This window comes from Coregonus clupeaformis, unplaced genomic scaffold (genome assembly GCF_020615455.1).
Source record: "Coregonus clupeaformis isolate EN_2021a unplaced genomic scaffold, ASM2061545v1 scaf1273, whole genome shotgun sequence".
Classification (NCBI taxonomy): domain Eukaryota; kingdom Metazoa; phylum Chordata; class Actinopteri; order Salmoniformes; family Salmonidae; genus Coregonus; species Coregonus clupeaformis.
The window spans coordinates 168-19,868 of record NW_025534727.1 but is presented as its reverse complement, the minus strand read 5'-3'; the positions used below and the strand labels follow the sequence as shown (position 1 = coordinate 19,868).

The 19,701-nt window shown below is 44.1% G+C and overlaps 2 protein-coding genes across 7 annotated transcripts in view; both read left to right on the top strand.

Annotated features, from left to right (window-relative positions):
- Positions 1–4,279, top strand: part of gpatch1 (G patch domain containing 1) — a 46,873-nt gene extending 42,594 nt beyond the window's left edge. For 3 of the 6 annotated variants that reach the window (XM_045217929.1, XM_045217926.1, XM_045217930.1), the window contains 5 exons: positions 2,501–2,747; positions 2,894–3,004; positions 3,197–3,309; positions 3,554–3,702; positions 4,004–4,279. In XM_045217929.1, the coding sequence (XP_045073864.1) occupies positions 2,501–2,747; positions 2,894–3,004; positions 3,197–3,309; positions 3,554–3,702; positions 4,004–4,037 (654 nt within the window). In that variant the 3' untranslated portion in view covers positions 4,038–4,279. The remainder of the gene's footprint in view (positions 1–2,500; positions 2,748–2,893; positions 3,005–3,196; positions 3,310–3,553; positions 3,703–4,003) is intronic. The other 3 variants (XM_045217931.1, XM_045217927.1, XM_045217928.1) reach the window with 2 other exon arrangements.
- Positions 4,280–8,288: 4,009 nt separating this feature from the next.
- LOC123486575 (WD repeat-containing protein 88-like) lies at positions 8,289–16,922 on the top strand (the record flags this gene model as incomplete). Its single annotated transcript, XM_045217925.1, has 3 exons — positions 8,289–8,516; positions 10,545–10,655; positions 16,834–16,922. Coding segments are annotated over exons 1-3 (317 nt in total), but the record flags the coding sequence as incomplete, so codon positions are not given.
- Between the last annotated feature and the right edge of the window lie 2,779 nt (positions 16,923–19,701).

The window sequence follows — 19,701 nt, the reverse complement described above, 5'->3', positions numbered from 1 at the left end:
ACTGATCCTACTGTAGAGGTACTGGTAGAATCCTACTACACTACATACATCACTGATCCTACTGTAGAGGTACTGGTAGAATCCTACTACACTACATACATCACTGATCCTACTGTAGAGGTACTGGTAGAATCCTACTACACTACATACATCACTGATCCTACTGTAGAGGTACTGGTAGAATCCTACTACACTACATACATCACTGATCCTACTGTAGAGGTACTGGTAGAATCCTACTACACTACATACATCACTGATCCTACTGTAGAGGTACTGGTAGAATCCTACTACACTACATACATCACTGATCCTACTGTAGAGGTACTGGTAGAATCCTACTACACTACATACATCACTGATCCTACTGTGGAGGTACTGGTAGAATCCTACTACACTACATACATCACTGATCCTACTGTAGAGGTACTGGTAGAATCCTACTACACTACATACATCACTGATCCTACTGTGGAGGTACTGGTAGAATCCTACTACACTACATACATCACTGATCCTACTGTAGAGGTACTGGTAGAATCCTACTACGCTACATACATCACTGATCCTACTGTAGAGGTACTGGTAGAATCCTACTACGCTACATACATCACTGATCCTACTGTAGAGGTACTGGTAGAATCCTACTACACTACATACATCACTGATCCTACTGTAGAGGTACTGGTAGAATCCTACTACACTACATACATCACTGATCCTACTGTAGAGGTACTGGTAGAATCCTACTACACTACATACATCACTGATCCTACTGTAGAGGTACTGGTAGAATCCTACTACACTACATACATCACTGATCCTACTGTAGAGGTACTGGTAGAATCCTACTACACTACATACATCACTGATCCTACTGTAGAGGTACTGGTAGAATCCTACTACACTACATACATCACTGAACCTACTGTAGAGGTACTGGTAGAATCCTACTACACTACATACATCACTGATCCTACTGTAGAGGTACTGGTAGAATCCTACTACACTACATACATCACTGAACCTACTGTAGAGGTACTGGTAGAATCCTACTACACTACATACATCACTGAACCTACTGTAGAGGTACTGGTAGAATCCTACTACATACATCACTGATCCTACTGTAGAGGTACTGGTAGAATCCTACTACACTACATACATCACTGATCCTACTGTAGAGGTACTGGTAGAATCCTACTACACTACATACATCACTGATCCTACTGTAGAGGTACTGGTAGAATCCTACTACACTACATACATCACTGAACCTACTGTAGAGGTACTGGTAGAATCCTACTACACTACATACATCACTGATCCTACTGTAGAGGTACTGGTAGAATCCTACTACACTACATACATCACTGAACCTACTGTAGAGGTACTGGTAGAATCCTACTACACTACATACATCACTGATCCTACTGTGGAGGTACTGGTAGAATCCTACTACACTACATACATCACTGATCCTACTGTGGAGGTACTGGTAGAATCCTACTACACTACATACATCACTGATCCTACTGTAGAGGTACTGGTAGAATCCTACTACACTACATACATCACTGATCCTACTGTAGAGGTACTGGTAGAATCCTACTACACTACATACATCACTGATCCTACTGTAGAGGTACTGGTAGAATCCTACTACACTACATACATCACTGATCCTACTGTAGAGGTACTGGTAGAATCCTACTACACTACATACATCACTGATCCTACTGTAGAGGTACCGGTAGAATCCTACTACACTACATACATCACTGATTCTACTGTAGAGGTACCGGTAGAATCCTACTACACTACATACATCACTGATCCTACTGTAGAGGTACTGGTAGAATCCTACTACACTACATACATCACTGATCCTACTGTAGAGGTACTGGTAGAATCCTACTACACTACATACATCACTGATCCTACTGTAGAGGTACTGGTAGAATCCTACTACACTACATACATCACTGATCCTACTGTAGAGGTACTGGTAGAATCCTACTACACTACATACATCACTGATCCTACTGTAGAGGTACTGGTAGAATCCTACTACACTACATACATCACTGATCCTACTGTAGAGGTACTGGTAGAATCCTACTACACTACATACATCACTGATCCTACTGTAGAGGTACTGGTAGAATCCTACTACACTACATACATCACTGATCCTACTGTAGAGGTTTGACAGACGTAACAGTCCACTGTAATACTAAGAGGTTTGACAGACGTAACAGTCCACTGTAATACTAAGAGGTTTGACAGACGTAACAGTCCACTGTAATACTAAGAGGTTTGACAGACGTAACAGTCCACTGTAATACTAAGAGGTTTGACAGACGTAACAGTCCACTGTAATACTAAGAGGTTTGACAGACGTAACAGTCCACTGTAACACTAAGAGGTTTGACAGATGTAAGAGATGGATGTTTTGTAAATGACATGTTGTTTATCAATGATCTTTCTGACTGAGCAGCCAGACACTGAGAAGGAGGAGGAGGAAGAGGAGAGCAGGCCACCCATGGATCTGTTCAAGGCCATCTTCGCCAGTTCATCAGACGAGAAGTCTTCCTCTTCTTCTGAAGGAGAGAGTGAGGAGGAGGAGGAGGAAGGTGTTCGGAGCAAGGCTGGGACTGGGCCTCAGATATCTAACCAGTTCAATGTCAACACAAGCCCACCTGCTCCACCTGTGTCTGTATCAGCTACACCCAGCCAGCACACAGGTAAGAACACCGGTCCTTCTGTTCCTATAGCCAATATAGATGGGTAGTTTAACAATGGCTGTTTGGGTAGTTAGGAGAATGATGAAAGGCCTCGAGGACAGTGGACAAAATGGACGTGGTTTTAACTCTCTGTTTTTCTTTTTTAGACGTTATGTTCAAAATGCCCAGTGGTCCTGCTGCTGCCCCGCCCCCTCAGGACCAGGAAATGGAAGAGGAGGAGTTTGGACCTCGACTGCCCCCCCCTTCCTCTACATTGAGTGAGTCCCTTACCAGTAACGCGATCAAATCTTGTATTTGCCCGGCCCGGTTGAACAGACATTCATGATTCCTTAACATCCATTCAATTCTTGTCGTTCGCATAAAAGCTATTCAAACCGGTCTGTCGCAGCCCATCTTGAGATGTTTATGTAGATGATTTGGAATCTCTCCGTCTCTGCTTGTCTATTCAGCAGCAGAGCGCCGTCCGGCCCCAACTCCCTCTGCTAAGAACGACAAACACAAGAAGAAGTGTAAGGAGAAGTACAAAGCCAAGAAACACGGCAAGCACAAGAAGGACAAAAAGGTACGGCCGGGGGAAACAAATTAACCCAGGAAAAATTGACTACGATGTCTTGTCTGTCTGTATCTCTCTGACACGCTGCTCTATGACTGGCTAAGTGAGTTATTCAAGAGTATCTCCATTGCACCAAACATGTTTGGTCTTTGTTTTGGTGGAAGTGCCAGAAACGCCATTCACTGTCTGTCAGTATGTCCTCTTGACTCTCCCTCTCTGCCGTTGTTGTTGTTGTTGTTGTTGTTGTCAACAGCAGAAGAAGAAGCACAAGAGGCACAAGCACAAAGGCAAGCAGAAGAAGAGCGGTAGGAAGGAGGAGTCATCAGACAGCAGCTCAGAGGGGAGTGACGGGAACAGCCAGGAGGAGGGAGGTGGCGTATCAACAGAAGAGCTGCTCAGAAGGTCAGAGGGCATGGTCCTTGTTTCAATCAGCTGATGTAGACAAACACATGACATTTCAGGAGGGGTTGAAAAACTCTTGTAATAATAACACATACCTTTATTATTGGCTCACAATGTTTTGATCCAAATGGGTTTTTAAGGTGCTTTTTAATAACATTAACAAAAACAATTATAACCGGGCCAAAAACGGTTATAACCAGGCCAAAAACAATTGACCCATGTCATTAAAACATATTGTAATATTATGACCGTGTCGTTACACGAATGATACTAATTGATCCTTCCTCTCCCACCTGACCAGGTTGAAGAGCATCCGTGGGAAGAATCTGCAGTGAATCTGTGATCCGACAGACAGCGGGATCCACCATGTCCTCTATGAGGACAGATACCGGAGACTGGAGTCAGGGATCATTCTGTATGGCATTTAGGAATTCCAATAGCCCTGTACCTACGGTGATGAAAGAGGGTCTTACTCTAAATAGAGATGTGAGTTTTTGCTGATCAATGTCTTGGGCTGATATGTTGAGATATCATGAATTGTTGCCATCCTCTGTCAATCAATAAAAAGTAGATTTTTTGTTGTTGTTGTAATCTGTCTCTGCATTATAATCATGACAGTCCAGATTGTCTGTGATGTGCCAAGTCTGGTGACAGGGCTTTGGATCTGTTATGATCCCATAATGTATCTTTGCATGGATATAAAGTTGAGCTATATACAGTGCATTCAGAAAGTATTCAGACCCCTTGACTTTTTCCACATTTTGTTACGTTACAGCCTTATTCTAAAATTGATTAAATGATTTTTTTCCCTCATCAATCTACACACAATACCCCATAATGACAAAGTGAAAACAGGTTTTTAGACATTTCTGCAAATGTATTAAACATAAAGAAATACCTTATTTACAGAAGTATTCAGACCCTTTGCTATGAGACTTGAAATTGAGCTCAGGTGCATCCTGTTTCCATTGATCATTCAATTGATTGGACATGATCTGGAAAGGCACGCACCTGTCTATATAAGATCGCACAGTTGACAGTGCATGTCAGAGCAAACACCAAGCCATGAGATCAAAGGAATTGTCTGTAGAGCTCCGAAACAGGATTGTGTCGAGGCACAGATTTGGGGAAGGGTACCAAAAAAATGTCTGCAGCATTGAAGGTCCCCAAGAACACAGTGGCCTCCATCATTCTTAAATGAAGAAGTTTGGAACCACCAAGACTCTTCTTAGAGCTGGCCGCCCGGCTAAACTGAGCAATCGATGGTCACTCTGACAGAGCTCCAGAGTTCCTCTGTGGAGATGGGAGAACCTCCAGAAGGACAACCATCTCTGCAGCACTCCACCAATCAGGCCTTTATGGTAGAGTGGCCAGACGGAAGCCACTCCTCAGTAAAAGGCACATGACAGCCTGCTTGGAGTTTGCCAAAAGGCACCTAAAGGACTCTGACCATGAGAAACAAGATTCTCTGGTCTGATGAAACCAAGATTGAACTCTTTGTCCTGAATGCCAAGCGTCACGTCTGGAGGAAACCTGGCATTATCCATACGGTGAAGCATGGTGGTGGCAGCATCATGCTGTGGGGATGTGTTTCAGTGGCAGGGACTGAGAGACTAGTCAGGATCGAGGGAAAAATGTACAGAGCAAAGTACAGAGAGATCCTTGATGAAAACCTGCTCCAGAGCGCTCAGGACCTCAGACTGGGGCGAAGGTTCACCTTCCAACAGAACAACAACCCTAAGCACACAGCCAAGAAAACGCAGGAGTGGCTTCGGGACAATTCTCTGAATGTCCTTGAGTGGCCCAGCCAGAGCCCGGACTTGAACCCGATCTAACATCTCTGGAGAGACCTGAAAATAGCTATGCAGCAACGCTCCCATCCAACCTGACAGAGCTTGAGAGGATCTACAAGGAAGAATGGGAGAAACTCCCCAAATACAGGTGTGCCAAGCTTGTAGCGTCATACCCAAGAAGACTCGAGGCTGTAATCGCTGCCAAAGGTTTTTCAACAAAGTACGGAGTATAAAGGGTCTGAATACTTATGTGAAATGTTATATTTTCGTTCTATTTTTAATACATTTGCAAAAATTTCTAAAAAACAGTATTTTCTTTGTCATTATGGTGTATTCTGTGTATATTGATAAGGGGAAAAAACTATTTAATCAATTTTAGAATAAGGCTCCAAGTTAACAAAATGTGGAAAAAGTCAAGGGGTCTGAATAATTTCCGAATGCACAATTTTTTACATTCTAGAAATAGTGAAGACCTCAAAGCTATGAAATAATACATATGGAATCATGTAGTAACCAAAAAGTGTTAAAAAAATCAAAATATATTTGAGATTCTTCAAATAGCCATCCTTTGCCTTGGTGACAGCTTTGCACACTCTTGGCATTCTCTCAACCAGCTTCATGAGGTAGTCACCTGGAAATAATTTCAATTAACAGGTGTGCCTTCTTAAAAGTTAATTTGTGGTATTTTTTTCCTTCTTAATGCATTTGAGCCAATCAGTTGTGTTGTGACAAGGTAGGGGGGCTATACAGAAGATAGCCCTATTTAGTAAAAGACCAAAATCAAATCCAATTTTATTTGTCACGTACACGTGTTTAGCAGATGTTATTGTGGGCGTAGCGAAATGCTTGCGCTTCCAGCGCCGACAGTGCAGTAATATCTAATAAGTAATATCTAGAAAATTCACAACATATACCCAATACACACAAATCTAAGTAAGGAATGAATCTAAAATATATACATATATGGATGAGCGATGTAAGAGTGGCATGGACTAAGATACTGTAGAATAGTATAGAAGACAGTATATACATTTGAGATGAGTAATGCAAGATATGTAACGTGTTCCATTTCTTAAAGTGTCCAGTGATTTCTAGTCTATGTCTATAGGCAGCAGCCTCTAATGTGCTAGTGATGGCTGTTTAACAGTCTGATGGCCTTGAGATAGAAGCTGTTTTTCAGTCTCTCGGTCCCAGCTTTGATGCACCTGTACTGACCTCGCCTTCTGGATGATAGCGGGGTGAACAGGCAGTGGCTCGGGTGGTTGACGTCCTTGATTATCTTTTTGGCCTTCCTGTGACATTGGGTGCTGTAGGTGTCCTGGAGGGCGGGTAGTTTGCCCCTGGTAATACGTTCGGCAGACCGCACCACCCTCTGGAGAACCTTGCGGTTGTGGGCGGTGCAGTTGCGGTGATACAGCCCGACAGGATGCTCTCAATTGTGCATCTGTAAAAGTTTGAAGGTTTTAGGTGCCAAGCCAAATTTCTTCAGCCTCCTGAGGTTGAAGAGGCCATATTATGGCAAGAACAGCTCCAATAAGCAAAGAGAAACAACAGTCCATCATTACTTTAAGACATGAAGGTCAGTCAATATGGAACATTTCAAGAACTTTGAAAATTTCTTCAAATGCAGTCGCAAAAACCATCAAGCGCTATGATGAAACTGGCTCTCATGAGGACCGCCACAGGAATGGAAGACCCAGAGTTACCTCTGCTGCAGAGGATAAGTTAATTAGTTACCAACCTCAGAAATTGCAGCCCAAATAAATGCTTCACAGAGTTCAAGTAACTGTGTGAATCAGGCCTTCATGGTCGAATTGCTGCAAAGAAACCACTACTAAAGGACACCAATAAGAAGAAGAGACCTGCTTGGGCCAAGAAACACGAGCAATGGACATTAGACCGGTGGAATTCTGTCCTTTGGTCTGGAGTCCAAATTTGAGATTTTTGGTTCCAACCGCGGTGTGGGTGAACGGATGATCTCTGCATGTGTATTTCCCACCGTAAAGCATGGAGGAGGAGGTGTGGAGGTGCTTTGCTGGTGACACTGTGATTTATTTAGAATTCAAGGCACACTTAACCAGCATGGCTACCACAGCATTCTGCAGTGATACACCATCTGGTTTGGGCTTAGTGGGACTATCATTTGTTTTTCAACAGGACAATGACCCAAAACACCTCCAGGCTGTGTAAGGGCTATTTTACCAAGAAGGAGAGTGATGGAGTGCTACATCAGATGACCTGGCCTCCACAATCCCCCGACCTCAACCCAATTGAGATGGTTTGGGATGAGTCGGACCGCAGAGTGAAGGAAAAGCAGCCAACAATTGCTCAGCATATGTGGGAACTCCTTCAAGACTGTTGGAAAAGCATTCTAGGTGAAGCTGGTTGAGAGAATACCAAGAGTGTGCAAAGCTGTCATCAAGGCAAAGGGTGGCTACTTTGAAGAATCTCAAATATAAAATATATTTTGATTTGTTTAACACTTTTATTGGTTACTACATGATTCCATGTGTGTTATTTCATAGTTTTGATGTCTTCACTATTATTCTACAAAATAGAACATAGTAAAAATAAAGAAAAACCCTGCAATGAGTAGGTGTGTCCAAACTTTTAACTGGTACGGTATGCTTTTTCTTACTTAAAAATGACAATGAAAATCTTTTCATTACAAAGAAACTCTTCCCTGTCAGTGTGTGTGTAGCCTGCACAGTTCACACTGCAGTTCATCTCAGTCACACCAAACTCAGCGCTCCAGATGCATCACCGTTGCTATGGGAACGCACTGACCGGCAGAGCAAACTTTGGACAACATTGGTTACTCTGACTGGGTAGCTAGCGAGCTACTTTAGCGAAAAACATTGAAATTCCTGAACATAGAGAAACTCATTTCGTTTCCTGGGAAAAATGACGAGGAGAAATATCGACCCTTTGTCACTTGATGAGACCATTGATGAGGAGAAGGAGGAGAACGATGTGGAGAAGATGAGTGTCTCGGTGTGGGAGCATCAGGCCCTTGCCCAGGTATCAGTTAGCTAGCTGGCTAGAAAGGGAATGAGTTGAATATAGTGTTCATGTTGATAACTCAATTCTAGAGCAGTTAGCTAGCTAGGTTTATGTGCTATAATAGTGTGCAGCTACTTCCATGTGAACCGTTTTAAAACTACAAACTTCAATGAATGATTGGTAAACTAATAGTTAACGTTAGCAAGGCAAGCTAACAGCTAGCCACATATACATAATTGATTGCATTGCACCTGTGTCATAACCCTGACAATAACATGAATGATGGCTCTTATCTAGAGCCACTTACAAATTGGTGCATCCACCTTATGATAGGTATTCTTGTCATTTTGCTTGTCTTGACAATGAGTTGGCAAAAGCACAAACAGATCTGGGAGCAGGCTGGGAAACACTGCATGAAAAGCCTGCCTGCTATAAATCTGGCAGGTGGCCAAACATATAAATGATGACAAAGACATCTCAACAGATGGGTCATTCATTGAGGTGCCATTTTAGAACAGAAAGACCAGACCCCGGCTATGGTATTAAATTATTGGCATTCAGATTATCATTACTGCAATGCTTTAGTCGCATTGAAAACATATTTAAGTGACTTTGTTGAGCTTCACATGGCGCAGTGGTCTAAGGCACTGCATCGCAGTGCTAGCTGTGCCACTAGAGATCCTGGTTCTAATCCAGGCTCTGTCGCAGCCGGCCGCGACCGGGAGACTCATGGGCGGCGCACAGTTGTCCAGGGTAGGGGAGGGAATTGCCGGCAGGGATGTAGCTCAGTTGATAGAGCATGGCGTTTGCAACGCCAGGGTTGTGGGTTCGATTCCCACGGGGGGCCAGTATAAATAAAATTAAAAAAGGTATTCACTAAATGACGTAAATGTAAATGTAGTCATTTTAGCAGATGCTCTTATCCAGAGCGACTTACAGATAGTGAGTGCATACATTTTCATACTTTTAAATACTTTCGGATGATTTGGACATGATGCGCGAAAGATGCTAATATCAGTGCCATGACTTGAAAGGGATTTGTGCCAAAAATGCTAAAACGTTAGCATGTGAAACAGTGCCAGGGAAACATAATTTAGCCCACATATTATTACTATGTGTAATGAAGATGTGAGATGGGGCTTGATTCCCCATGCCTCTTCAGATCCCCATCATGGTGTAATGAAGATGTGAGATGGGGCTTGATTCCCCATGCCTCTTCAGAACCCCATCATGGTGTAATGAAGATGTGAGATGGGGCTTGATTCCCCATGCCTCTTCAGATCCCCATCATGGTGTAATGAAGATGTGATGGGGCTTGATTCCCCATGCCTCTTCAGATCCCCATCATGGTGTAATGAAGATGTGAGATGGGGCTTGATTCCCCATGCCTCTTCAGATCCCCATCATGGGTGTAATGAAGATGTGAGATGGGGCTTGATTCCCCATGCCTCTTCAGATCCCCATCATGGTGTAATGAAGATGTGAGATGGGGCTTGATTCCCCATGCCTCTTCAGATCCCCATCATGGTGTAATGAAGATGTGAGATGGGGCTTGATTCCCCATGCCTCTTCAGGACCCCGTCATGGTGTAATGAAGATGTGAGATGGGGCTTGATTACCCATGCCTCTTCAGGACCCCGTCATGGTGTAATGAAGATGTGAGATGGGGCTTGATTCCCCATGCCTCTTCAGATCCCCATCATGGTGTAATGAAGATGTGAGATGGGGCTTGATTCCCCATGCCTCTTCAGAACCCCGTCATGGTGTAATGAAGATGTGAGATGGGGCTTGATTCCCCATGCCTCTTCAGATCCCCATCATGGTGTAATGAAGATGTGAGATGGGGCTTGATTCCCCATGCCTCTTCAGATCCCCATCATGGTGTAATGAAGATGTGAGATGGGGCTTGATTCCCCATGCCTCTTCAGATCCCCATCATGGTGTAATGAAGATGTGAGATGGGGCTTGATTCCCCATGCCTCTTCAGATCCCCATCATGGTGTAATGAAGATGTGAGATGGGGCTTGATTCCCCATGCCTCTTCAGATCCCCGTCAAGGTGCTGAAGGGTCACACAGACGCCATCACCAGCTGTCACTTCTGCTTTGACGACACCAAAGTCCTGACCAGCTCCCACGACAAGACGGCCACACTATGGGTAGGCCTATACCTCACAGGTCTATGAAACACTAGGACTGTGTCTCAAATGGCACACTATTCTCTATATAGTGTGCTACTTTTGGCCAAAAGTAGTGCACTGTGCAGGGAATTAGGTAGCCATTTGAGACGCGGGTGTGTTTATTAATGAATACAGGCATACACATCTCAAGGCAATTATAAGGCCTATTATTAAAGCTATTTCAGTTTCCATCTGTGTGACGTGTCACTCACCTATCCATCTCAGTGTTTATGAAGATTGCCTTTCACTAGTGAACGTGGATGCCTATCTTACCTATAATAAAATATTCATGTTGAAAGCTTATTGTGCCATCTGGCCTATAGCTATTAACCTGAAGTAAACTACTGGTCAAAAGTTTGGACACACCTACTCCTTCAAGGGTTTTTCTTTATTTTTACTATGTTCTACTTTGTTGAATAATAGTGAAGACATCAAAAATATGAAATAACACATATGGAATCATGTAGTCACCAGAAAACTGTTAAACAAATCAAAATATGTTTTATATTTGACATTCTTCAAATAGCCACCCTTTGCCTTGATGACAGCTTTGCACACCCTTGGTATTCTCTCAACCAGCTTCACCTGGAATGCTTTTCCAACAGTCTTGAAGGAGTTCCCACATATGCTGAGCACTTGTTGGCTGCTTTTCCTTCACTCTCTGCGGTCTGACTCATCCCAAACCATCTCAATTGGGTTGAGGTCTGGGGATTGTGGAGGCCAGGTCATCTGATGCAGCACTCCATCACTCTCCTTCTTGGTCAAATAGCCCTTCCACAGCCTAGAGATGTTTTGGGTCATTGTCCTGTTGAAAAACAAATTATAGTCTCACTAAGCCCAAACCAGATGGGATGGTGTATCGCTGCAGAATGCTGTGGTAGCCATGCTGGTTAAGTGTGCCTTGAATTCTAAATAAATCACAGACAGCGTCACCAGCAAAGCACCCCCACACCATAACACCTCCTCTTCCATGCTTTACGGTGGGAAATACACATGCGGAGATCATCCATTCACCCACACCGCATCTCATAAAGGCATGACGGTTGGAACCAAAAATCTCCAATTTGGATTCCAGACAAAAGGACACATTTCCACCGGTCTAATATCCATTGCTCGTGTTTCTTGGCCCAAGCAAGTCTCTTCTTCTTATTGGTGTCCTTTAGTAGTGGATTCTTTGCAGCAATTCGACTATGAAGGCCTGATTCACACAGTCTCCTCTGAACAGTTGATGTTGAGATGTGTCTGTGACTTGAACTCTGTGAAGCATTTATTTGGGATGCAATTTCTGAGGCTGGTAACTCTATTGAACTTATCCTCTGCAGCAGAGGTAACTCTGGGTCTTCCATTCCTGTGGCGGTCCTCATGAGAGCCAGTTTCATCATAGCGCTTGATGTTTTTTGCGACTGCACTTGAAGAAACGTTCAAAGTTCTTGAAATGTTCCGTATTGACTGACCTTCTTGTCTTAAAGTAATGATGGACTGTCGTTTCTCTTTGCTTATTTGAGCTGTTCTTGCCATAATATGGACTTGGTATTTTACTAAATAGGGCTATCTTCTGTATACCCCCCTACCTTGTCACAACACAACTAATTGGCTCAAACACATTAAGAAGGAAATACATTCCACAAATGAACTTTTAAATAAAATAAAATCAAATTTTATTTGTCACATACACGTGTTTAGCAGATGTTATAGCGGGTGTAGCGAAATGCTTGTGCTTCCAGCTCCGACAGTGCAGTAATATCCAACAATTTCACAACATATACCTAATACACACAAAACTAGTAAGGAATGGAATTTAAGAAAATATACATATATGGACAAGCAATGACAGAGCGGCATGGACTAAGATACAGTAGAATATTATAGAATAGAATGCAGTATATACATACAGTGGGGAGAACAAGTATTTGATACACTGCTGATTTTGCAGGTTTTCCTATTTACAAAGCATGTAGAGGTCTGTAATTTTTATCATAGGTACACTTCAACTGTGAGAGACGGAATCTAAAACAAAAATCCAGAAAATCACATTGTATGATTTTTAAGTAATTAATTTGCATTTTATTGCATGACATAAGTATTTGATACATCAGAAAAGCAGAACTTAATATTTGGTACAGAAACCTTTGTTTGCAATTACAGAGATCATACGTATCCTGTAGGTCTTGACCAGGTTTGCACACACTGCAGCAGGGATTTTGGCCCACTCCTCCATACAGACCTTCTCCAGATCCTTCAGGTTTCGGGGCTGTTGCTGGGCAATACGGACTTTCAGCTCCCTCCAAAGATTTTCTATTGGGTTCAGGTCTGGAGACTGGCTAGGCCACTCCAGGACCTTGAGATGCTTCTTACGGAGCCACTCCTTAGTTGCCCTGGCTGTGTGTTTTGGGTCGTTGTCATGCTGGAAGACCCAGCCACGACCCATCTTCAATGCTCTTACTGAGGGAAGGAGGTTGTTGGCCAAGATCTCGCGATACATGGCCCCATCCATCCTCCCCTCAATACGGTGCAGTCGTCCTGTCCCCTTTGCAGAAAAGCATCCCCAAAGAATGATGTTTCCACCTCCATGCTTCACGGTTGGGATGGTGTTCTTGGGGTTGTACTCATCCTTCTTCTTCCTCAAAACACGGCGAGTGGAGTTTAGACCAAAAAGCTCTATTTTTGTCTCATCAGACCACATGACCTTCTCCCATTCCTCCTCTGGATCATCCAGATGGTCATTGGCAAACTTCAGACGGGCCTGGACATGCGCTGGCTTGAGCAGGGGGACCTTGCGTGCGCTGCAGGATTTTAATCCATGACGGCGTAGTGTGTTACTAATGGTTTTCTTTGAGACTGTGGTCCCAGCTCTCTTCAGGTCTAAGACCAGGTCCTGCCGTGTAGTTCTGGGCTGATCCCTCACCTTCCTCATGATCATTGATGCCCCACGAGGTGAGATCTTGCATGGAGCCCCAGACCGAGGGTGATTGACCGTCATCTTGAACTTCTTCTATTTTCTAATAATTGCGCCAACAGTTGTTGCCTTCTCACCAAGCTGCTTGCCTATTGTCCTGTAGCCCATCCCAGCCTTGTGCAGGTCTACAATTTTATCCCTGATGTCCTTACACAGCTCTCTGGTCTTGGCCATTGTGGAGAGGTTGGAGTCTGTTTGATTGAGTGTGTGGACAGGTGTCTTTTATACAGGTAACGAGTTCAAACAGGTGCAGTTAATACAGGTAATGAGTGGAGAACAGGAGGGCTTCTTAATGAAAAACTAACAGGTCTGTGAGAGATGGAATTCTTACTGGTTGGTAGGTGATCAAATACTTATATCATGAAATAAAATGCAAATTAATTACTTAAAAATCATACAATGTGATTTTCTGGATTTTTGTTTTAGATTCCGTCTCTCACAGTTGAAGTGTACCTATGATAAAAATTACAGACCTCTACATGCTTTGTAAGTAGGAAAACCTGCAAAATCGGCAGTGTATCAAATACTTGTTCTACCACTGTATGAGATGAGTAGTGCAAGATATGTGAACATTATTAAAGTGACTAGTGTTCCATTTCTTAAAGTGGCCAGTGATTTCAATAGGCAGCAGCAGCCTCTAATGTGCTAGTGATGGCTATTTAACAGTCTGATGGCCATGAGATAGAAGCTGTTTTTCATTCTCTCGGTCCCAGCTTTGATGCACCTGTACTGACCTCGCCTTCTGGATGATAGCGGGGTGAACAGGCAGTGGCTCGGGTGGTTGATGTCCTTGATGATCTTTTTGGCCTTCCTGTGACATCGGGTGCTGTAGGTGTCTTGGAGGGCGGGTAGTTTGCCCCCGGTAATGCGTTCGGCAGACCGCACCACCCTCTGGAGAGCCCTGCGGTTGTGGGCGGTGCAGTTGCCGTACCAGGCGGCGATACAGCCCGACAGGATGCTCTCAATTGTGCGTTTGTAAAAGTTTGTGAGGGTTTTAGGTGCCAAGGCGAATTTCTTCAGCCTCCTGAGGTTGAAGAGGCTCTGTTGCGCCTTCTACACCACACTGTCTGCGTGGGTGGACCATTTCAGTTTGTCTGTGATGTGTACGCCAAGGAACTTGAAGCTTTCCACCTTCTCCACTGCGGTCCCGTCACATACGTCTCGTGTCTGAGCCATTGAATTGCGACACCACTTTGTCTCTATACAGATGTTTTGCCAGTTTAATTGCCAGTTTAATTGCCTTGCGGAGTGAGTAGCTACACTGTTTGTATTCTGCCATATTCCCAGTCACCTTGCCATGGTTGAATGCGGTGGTTCGCGCTTTCAGATTGGTGAAAATGCTGCCGTCTATCCACGGTTTCTGGTTAGGGTAGGTTTTAATAGTCACAGTGGGCACAACATCACCTATACACTTCCTGATAAACTCAGTCACCATTTCAGTGTATTTGTCTAAATTATTTTCGGAAGCTACCCGGAACATATCCCAGTCCGTGTGATCAAAACAATCTTGAAGCGTAGATTCCGATTGGTCAGACCAGCGTTGGATAGTCCTTAGCATGGGTATTTCCTGTTTGAGTTTCTGCCTATAGGAAGGGAGGAGCAAAATGGAGTCGTGGTCAGATTTGCCGAAAGGAGGGCAGGGGAGGGCCTTATAACCATCCCGGAAGTTCGAATAGCAATGGTCGAGGATTTTGGCAGCGCTAGTACAACAGTCGATATGTTGATAGAACTTTGGCAGCCTAGTCCTCAAATTTGCTTTGTTAAAATCTCTGTTGCGCCTTCTTCACCACACTGTCTGGGTGGGTGGACCATTTCAGATTGTCAGTGATGTGTACGCCAAGGAACTTGAAGCTTTCCACCTTCTCCACTGCGGTCCCGTCGATGTGGATAGGGGGGTGCACCCTCTGCTGTTTCCTGAAGTCCACGATCATCTCCTTTGTTTTGTTGACGTTGAGTGAGAGGTTATTTTCCTGGCACCACACTCCCAGAGCCCTCACCTCCTCTCTGTAGGCTGTCTCAACATTGTTAGTAATCAAGCCTACTAATGTTGTGTCGTCTGCAAACTTGATGATTGAGTTGGAGGCGTGTTTGGCCACGCAGTCATGGGTGAACAGGGAGTACAGGAGGGGGCTGAGCATGCACCCTTGTGGGGCCCCAGTGTTGAGGATCAGTGAAGTGGAGATGTTGTTTCCTACCTTCACCACCTGGGGGCGGCCCGTCAGGAAGTCCAGGACCCATTTGCACAGGACGGGGTTCAGACCCAGGGCCTCGAGCTTAATGATGAGCTTGGACGGTACTATGGTGTTGAATGCTGAGCTATAGTCAATGAACAGCATTCTTACATAGGTATTCCTCTTGTCCAGATGGGATAGGGCAGTGGGCAGTGTGCAGTGTGATGGCGATTGCATTGTCTGTGGATCTATTGGGGCGGTAAGCAAATTGAAGTGGGTCTAGGGTGACAGGTAAGGTAGAGGTGATATGATCCTTGACTAGTCTCTCAAAGCACTTCATGATGACAGAGGTGGGTTCTTCGGGCGATAGTGATTTAGTTCAGTTACCTTTGCTTTCTTGGGTACAGGAACAATGGTGGCCATCTTGAAGCATGTGGGGACAGCGGACTGGGATAGGGAGAGTCCGTAAATATGAATATATGATTATGAATATGTCCGTAAACACACCAGCCACCTGGTCTGAACATGCTCTGACGACGCAGCTAGGAATGCCGTTTGGGCCGGCAACCTTACGGGGGTTAACATGCTTAGAAGGTACACCTGTTCATTGAAGTGCATTCCAGGTGACTACCTCATGAAGCTGGTTGAGAGAATGTCTAGCCTGTGCAAAGCTGTCATCAAAGCAAAGGGTGGCTATTTGAACAATCTCAAATATAAAATATATTTTGATTTGTTTAACAGTTTTTTGGTTACTACATGATTCCATATTTGTTATTTCATAGTTTTGATGTCTTCACTATTATTCTACAATGTTGAATATAGTAAAAATAAAGAAAAACCCTTGAATGAGTAGGTGTTCCGAAACTTTTGACCAGTAGTGTATATGCTATGGATATATCCCAAATAGCACCCTATTCCCAACATAGTGCACTACTTCTGACCAAGGCGTATAGGGCTCTGGTCAAGAGTAGTGCACTATGTAGGGAATAGGGTGCTATTAGGGACACACTATGCGTGTCTGCTTCTGAAGGACACAGAGAGTGGTGCCGCACTATTGGTGTTTGAGAGAGGACATCTGTCGAACATCTCGGAGTGTGCCTTGATTCCCGACAAGAAAAGGTGAGTTGTCAGTGTGTTCTGATTGCCTACCCTTCTCCAGAAGGGTGTCGCTCGTACACTCCAACATATTCCTAACACCAGTCTATTCCTTTTACATCCATGAGGGGGAGTGAACAAGTGCACACTTTGGGAGAAGGGTAGAGCATCAGAATGAAGGGTAGAGCATCAGAATGAAGGGTAGAGCATCAGAATGAAGGGTAGAGCATCAGAATGAAGGGTAGAGCATCAGAATGAAGGGTAGAGCATCAGAATGAAGGGTAGAGCATCAGAATGAAGGGTAGAGCATCAGAATGAAGGGTAGAGCATCAGAATGAAGGGTAGAGCATCAGAATGTAGCCTTGCTCTTATGGAAATTGACCACAGAAGCCCTCGTCTGTTTTTAGTGATTATACATTTGTTATAACTCTTCATATAATTGTTTTGTTTCCTCAAATATCACATCCCACATATATATAGGGACCTCACCATACCATATTATCACCATACTGAGGGACCTCACCATATTATCACCATACTGAGGGACCTCACCATACCATATTATCACCATACTGAGGGACTCACCATATCACCATACTGAGGGACCTCACCATACCATATCACCATACTGGAGGGACCTCACCATACCATAATATCATACTGAGTGACCCCACCATATTATCACCATACTGAGGGACCTCACCATACCATATTATCACCATACTGAGGGACCTCACCATATTATCACCATACTGAGGGACCTCACTCATACCATATTATCACCATACTGAGGACCTCACCATACCATATTATCAACATACTGAGGACCTCACCATACCATATTATCACCATACTGGAGGGACCTCACCATACCATATTATCACCATACTGAGGACCCACCATACATCACCATACTGAGGACCTCACCATATTATCACTATACTGAGGGACCTCACCATACCATATTATCACCATACTGGAGGGACCTCACCATACCATATTATCACCATACTGAGGGACCTCACCATATATTATCACCATACTGAGGACCTCACCATACGCACCTTTTATCACCATACTGAGGGACCTCACCCTTCCATATTATCACCATTACTGAGGGACCTCACCATACCATATTATCACCATACTGAGGACCTCACCATACCATATTATCACCACACTGAGGGACCTCACCCTTCATATTATCACCATGTACTGAGGGACCTCACCATACCATATTATCACCATACTGAGGACCTCACCATATCCATACCCTTATCACCATACTGAGGGACCTCACCATATCCATACTCCTCACTTATCACCATACTGAGGACCTCACCATACCATATTATCACCATACTGAGGGACCTGCACCATTTATCACCATACTGAGGGACCTCACCATCTACCATATTATCACCATACTGAGGGACCTCACCATACCATGTATCACCATACTGAGGGACCTCACCATGTATTACCATATTATCACCATAATCTGAGGACCTCACCATACCATATTATCACCATACTGAGGACCTCACCATATATTATCACCATACTGGAAGACCTCACCATACCATATTATCACCACACTGAGACCTCACCATACCATATTATCACCATACTGAGGGACCTCACCATACCACTATTATCACCATACTGAGGGACCTCACCATTACCATATTATCACCATACTGAGGGACCTCACCATGTCGACCATATTATATCACCATCACTGAGGGCACCTCACCATCACCATATTATCACCATACTGAGGGACCTCACCATATCCATATTATCACCATACTGAGGGACCTCACCATCTACTTTATCACCATACTGAGGGACCTCACCATACCATATTTATCACCATACTGATGGGACCTCACCATACCACTTATTATTATCACCATACTGAGGGACCTCACCATACATTATCACCATACTGAGGACCTCACCATACCATATTATCACCATACTGAGGGACCTCACCATACCATATTATCACCATACTGAGGGACCTCACCACTACCATATTATCACCACACTGAGGGACCTCACCATACCATACCATATCACCATACTGGGACCTCACCACCCTTATTATCACCATACTGGAGGGACCTCACCATACCATTTTTATCACCATACTGAGGACCTCACCCATACCATATTATCACCATACTGAGGACCTCTCCACCTACCATATTATCACCACTGAGGACCTCCCACCATACCATATTATCACCATACTGAGGGACCTCACCATACCATATTATCACCATACTCCGAGGGACCTCACCATACCATATTATCACCATTACTGAGGGACCTCACCATACCAATTATCACCATACTGAGGGACCTCACCATACCATATTATCACCATACTGAGGGACCTCACCATGACCATATTATCACCATGTACTGAGGGACCTCACCATGCCATATTATCACCATACTGAGGGACCTCACCATATATCACCATATACTGAGGGACCTCACCATACCACTTATCACCATACTGAGGGACCTCACCATACCATATTATCACCATACTGAGGGACCTCACCATACCATATTATCACCATACTGAGGGACCTCACCATACCATATTATCACCATACTGAGGGACCTCACCATACCCATATATCACCCATACTGAGGACCTCACCATACCATATTATCACCACACTGAGGGACCTCACCATACCATATGTATCACCATACTGAGGGACCTCACCATACCATATTATCACCATACTGAGGACCTCACCACCTCTTATCACCATACTGA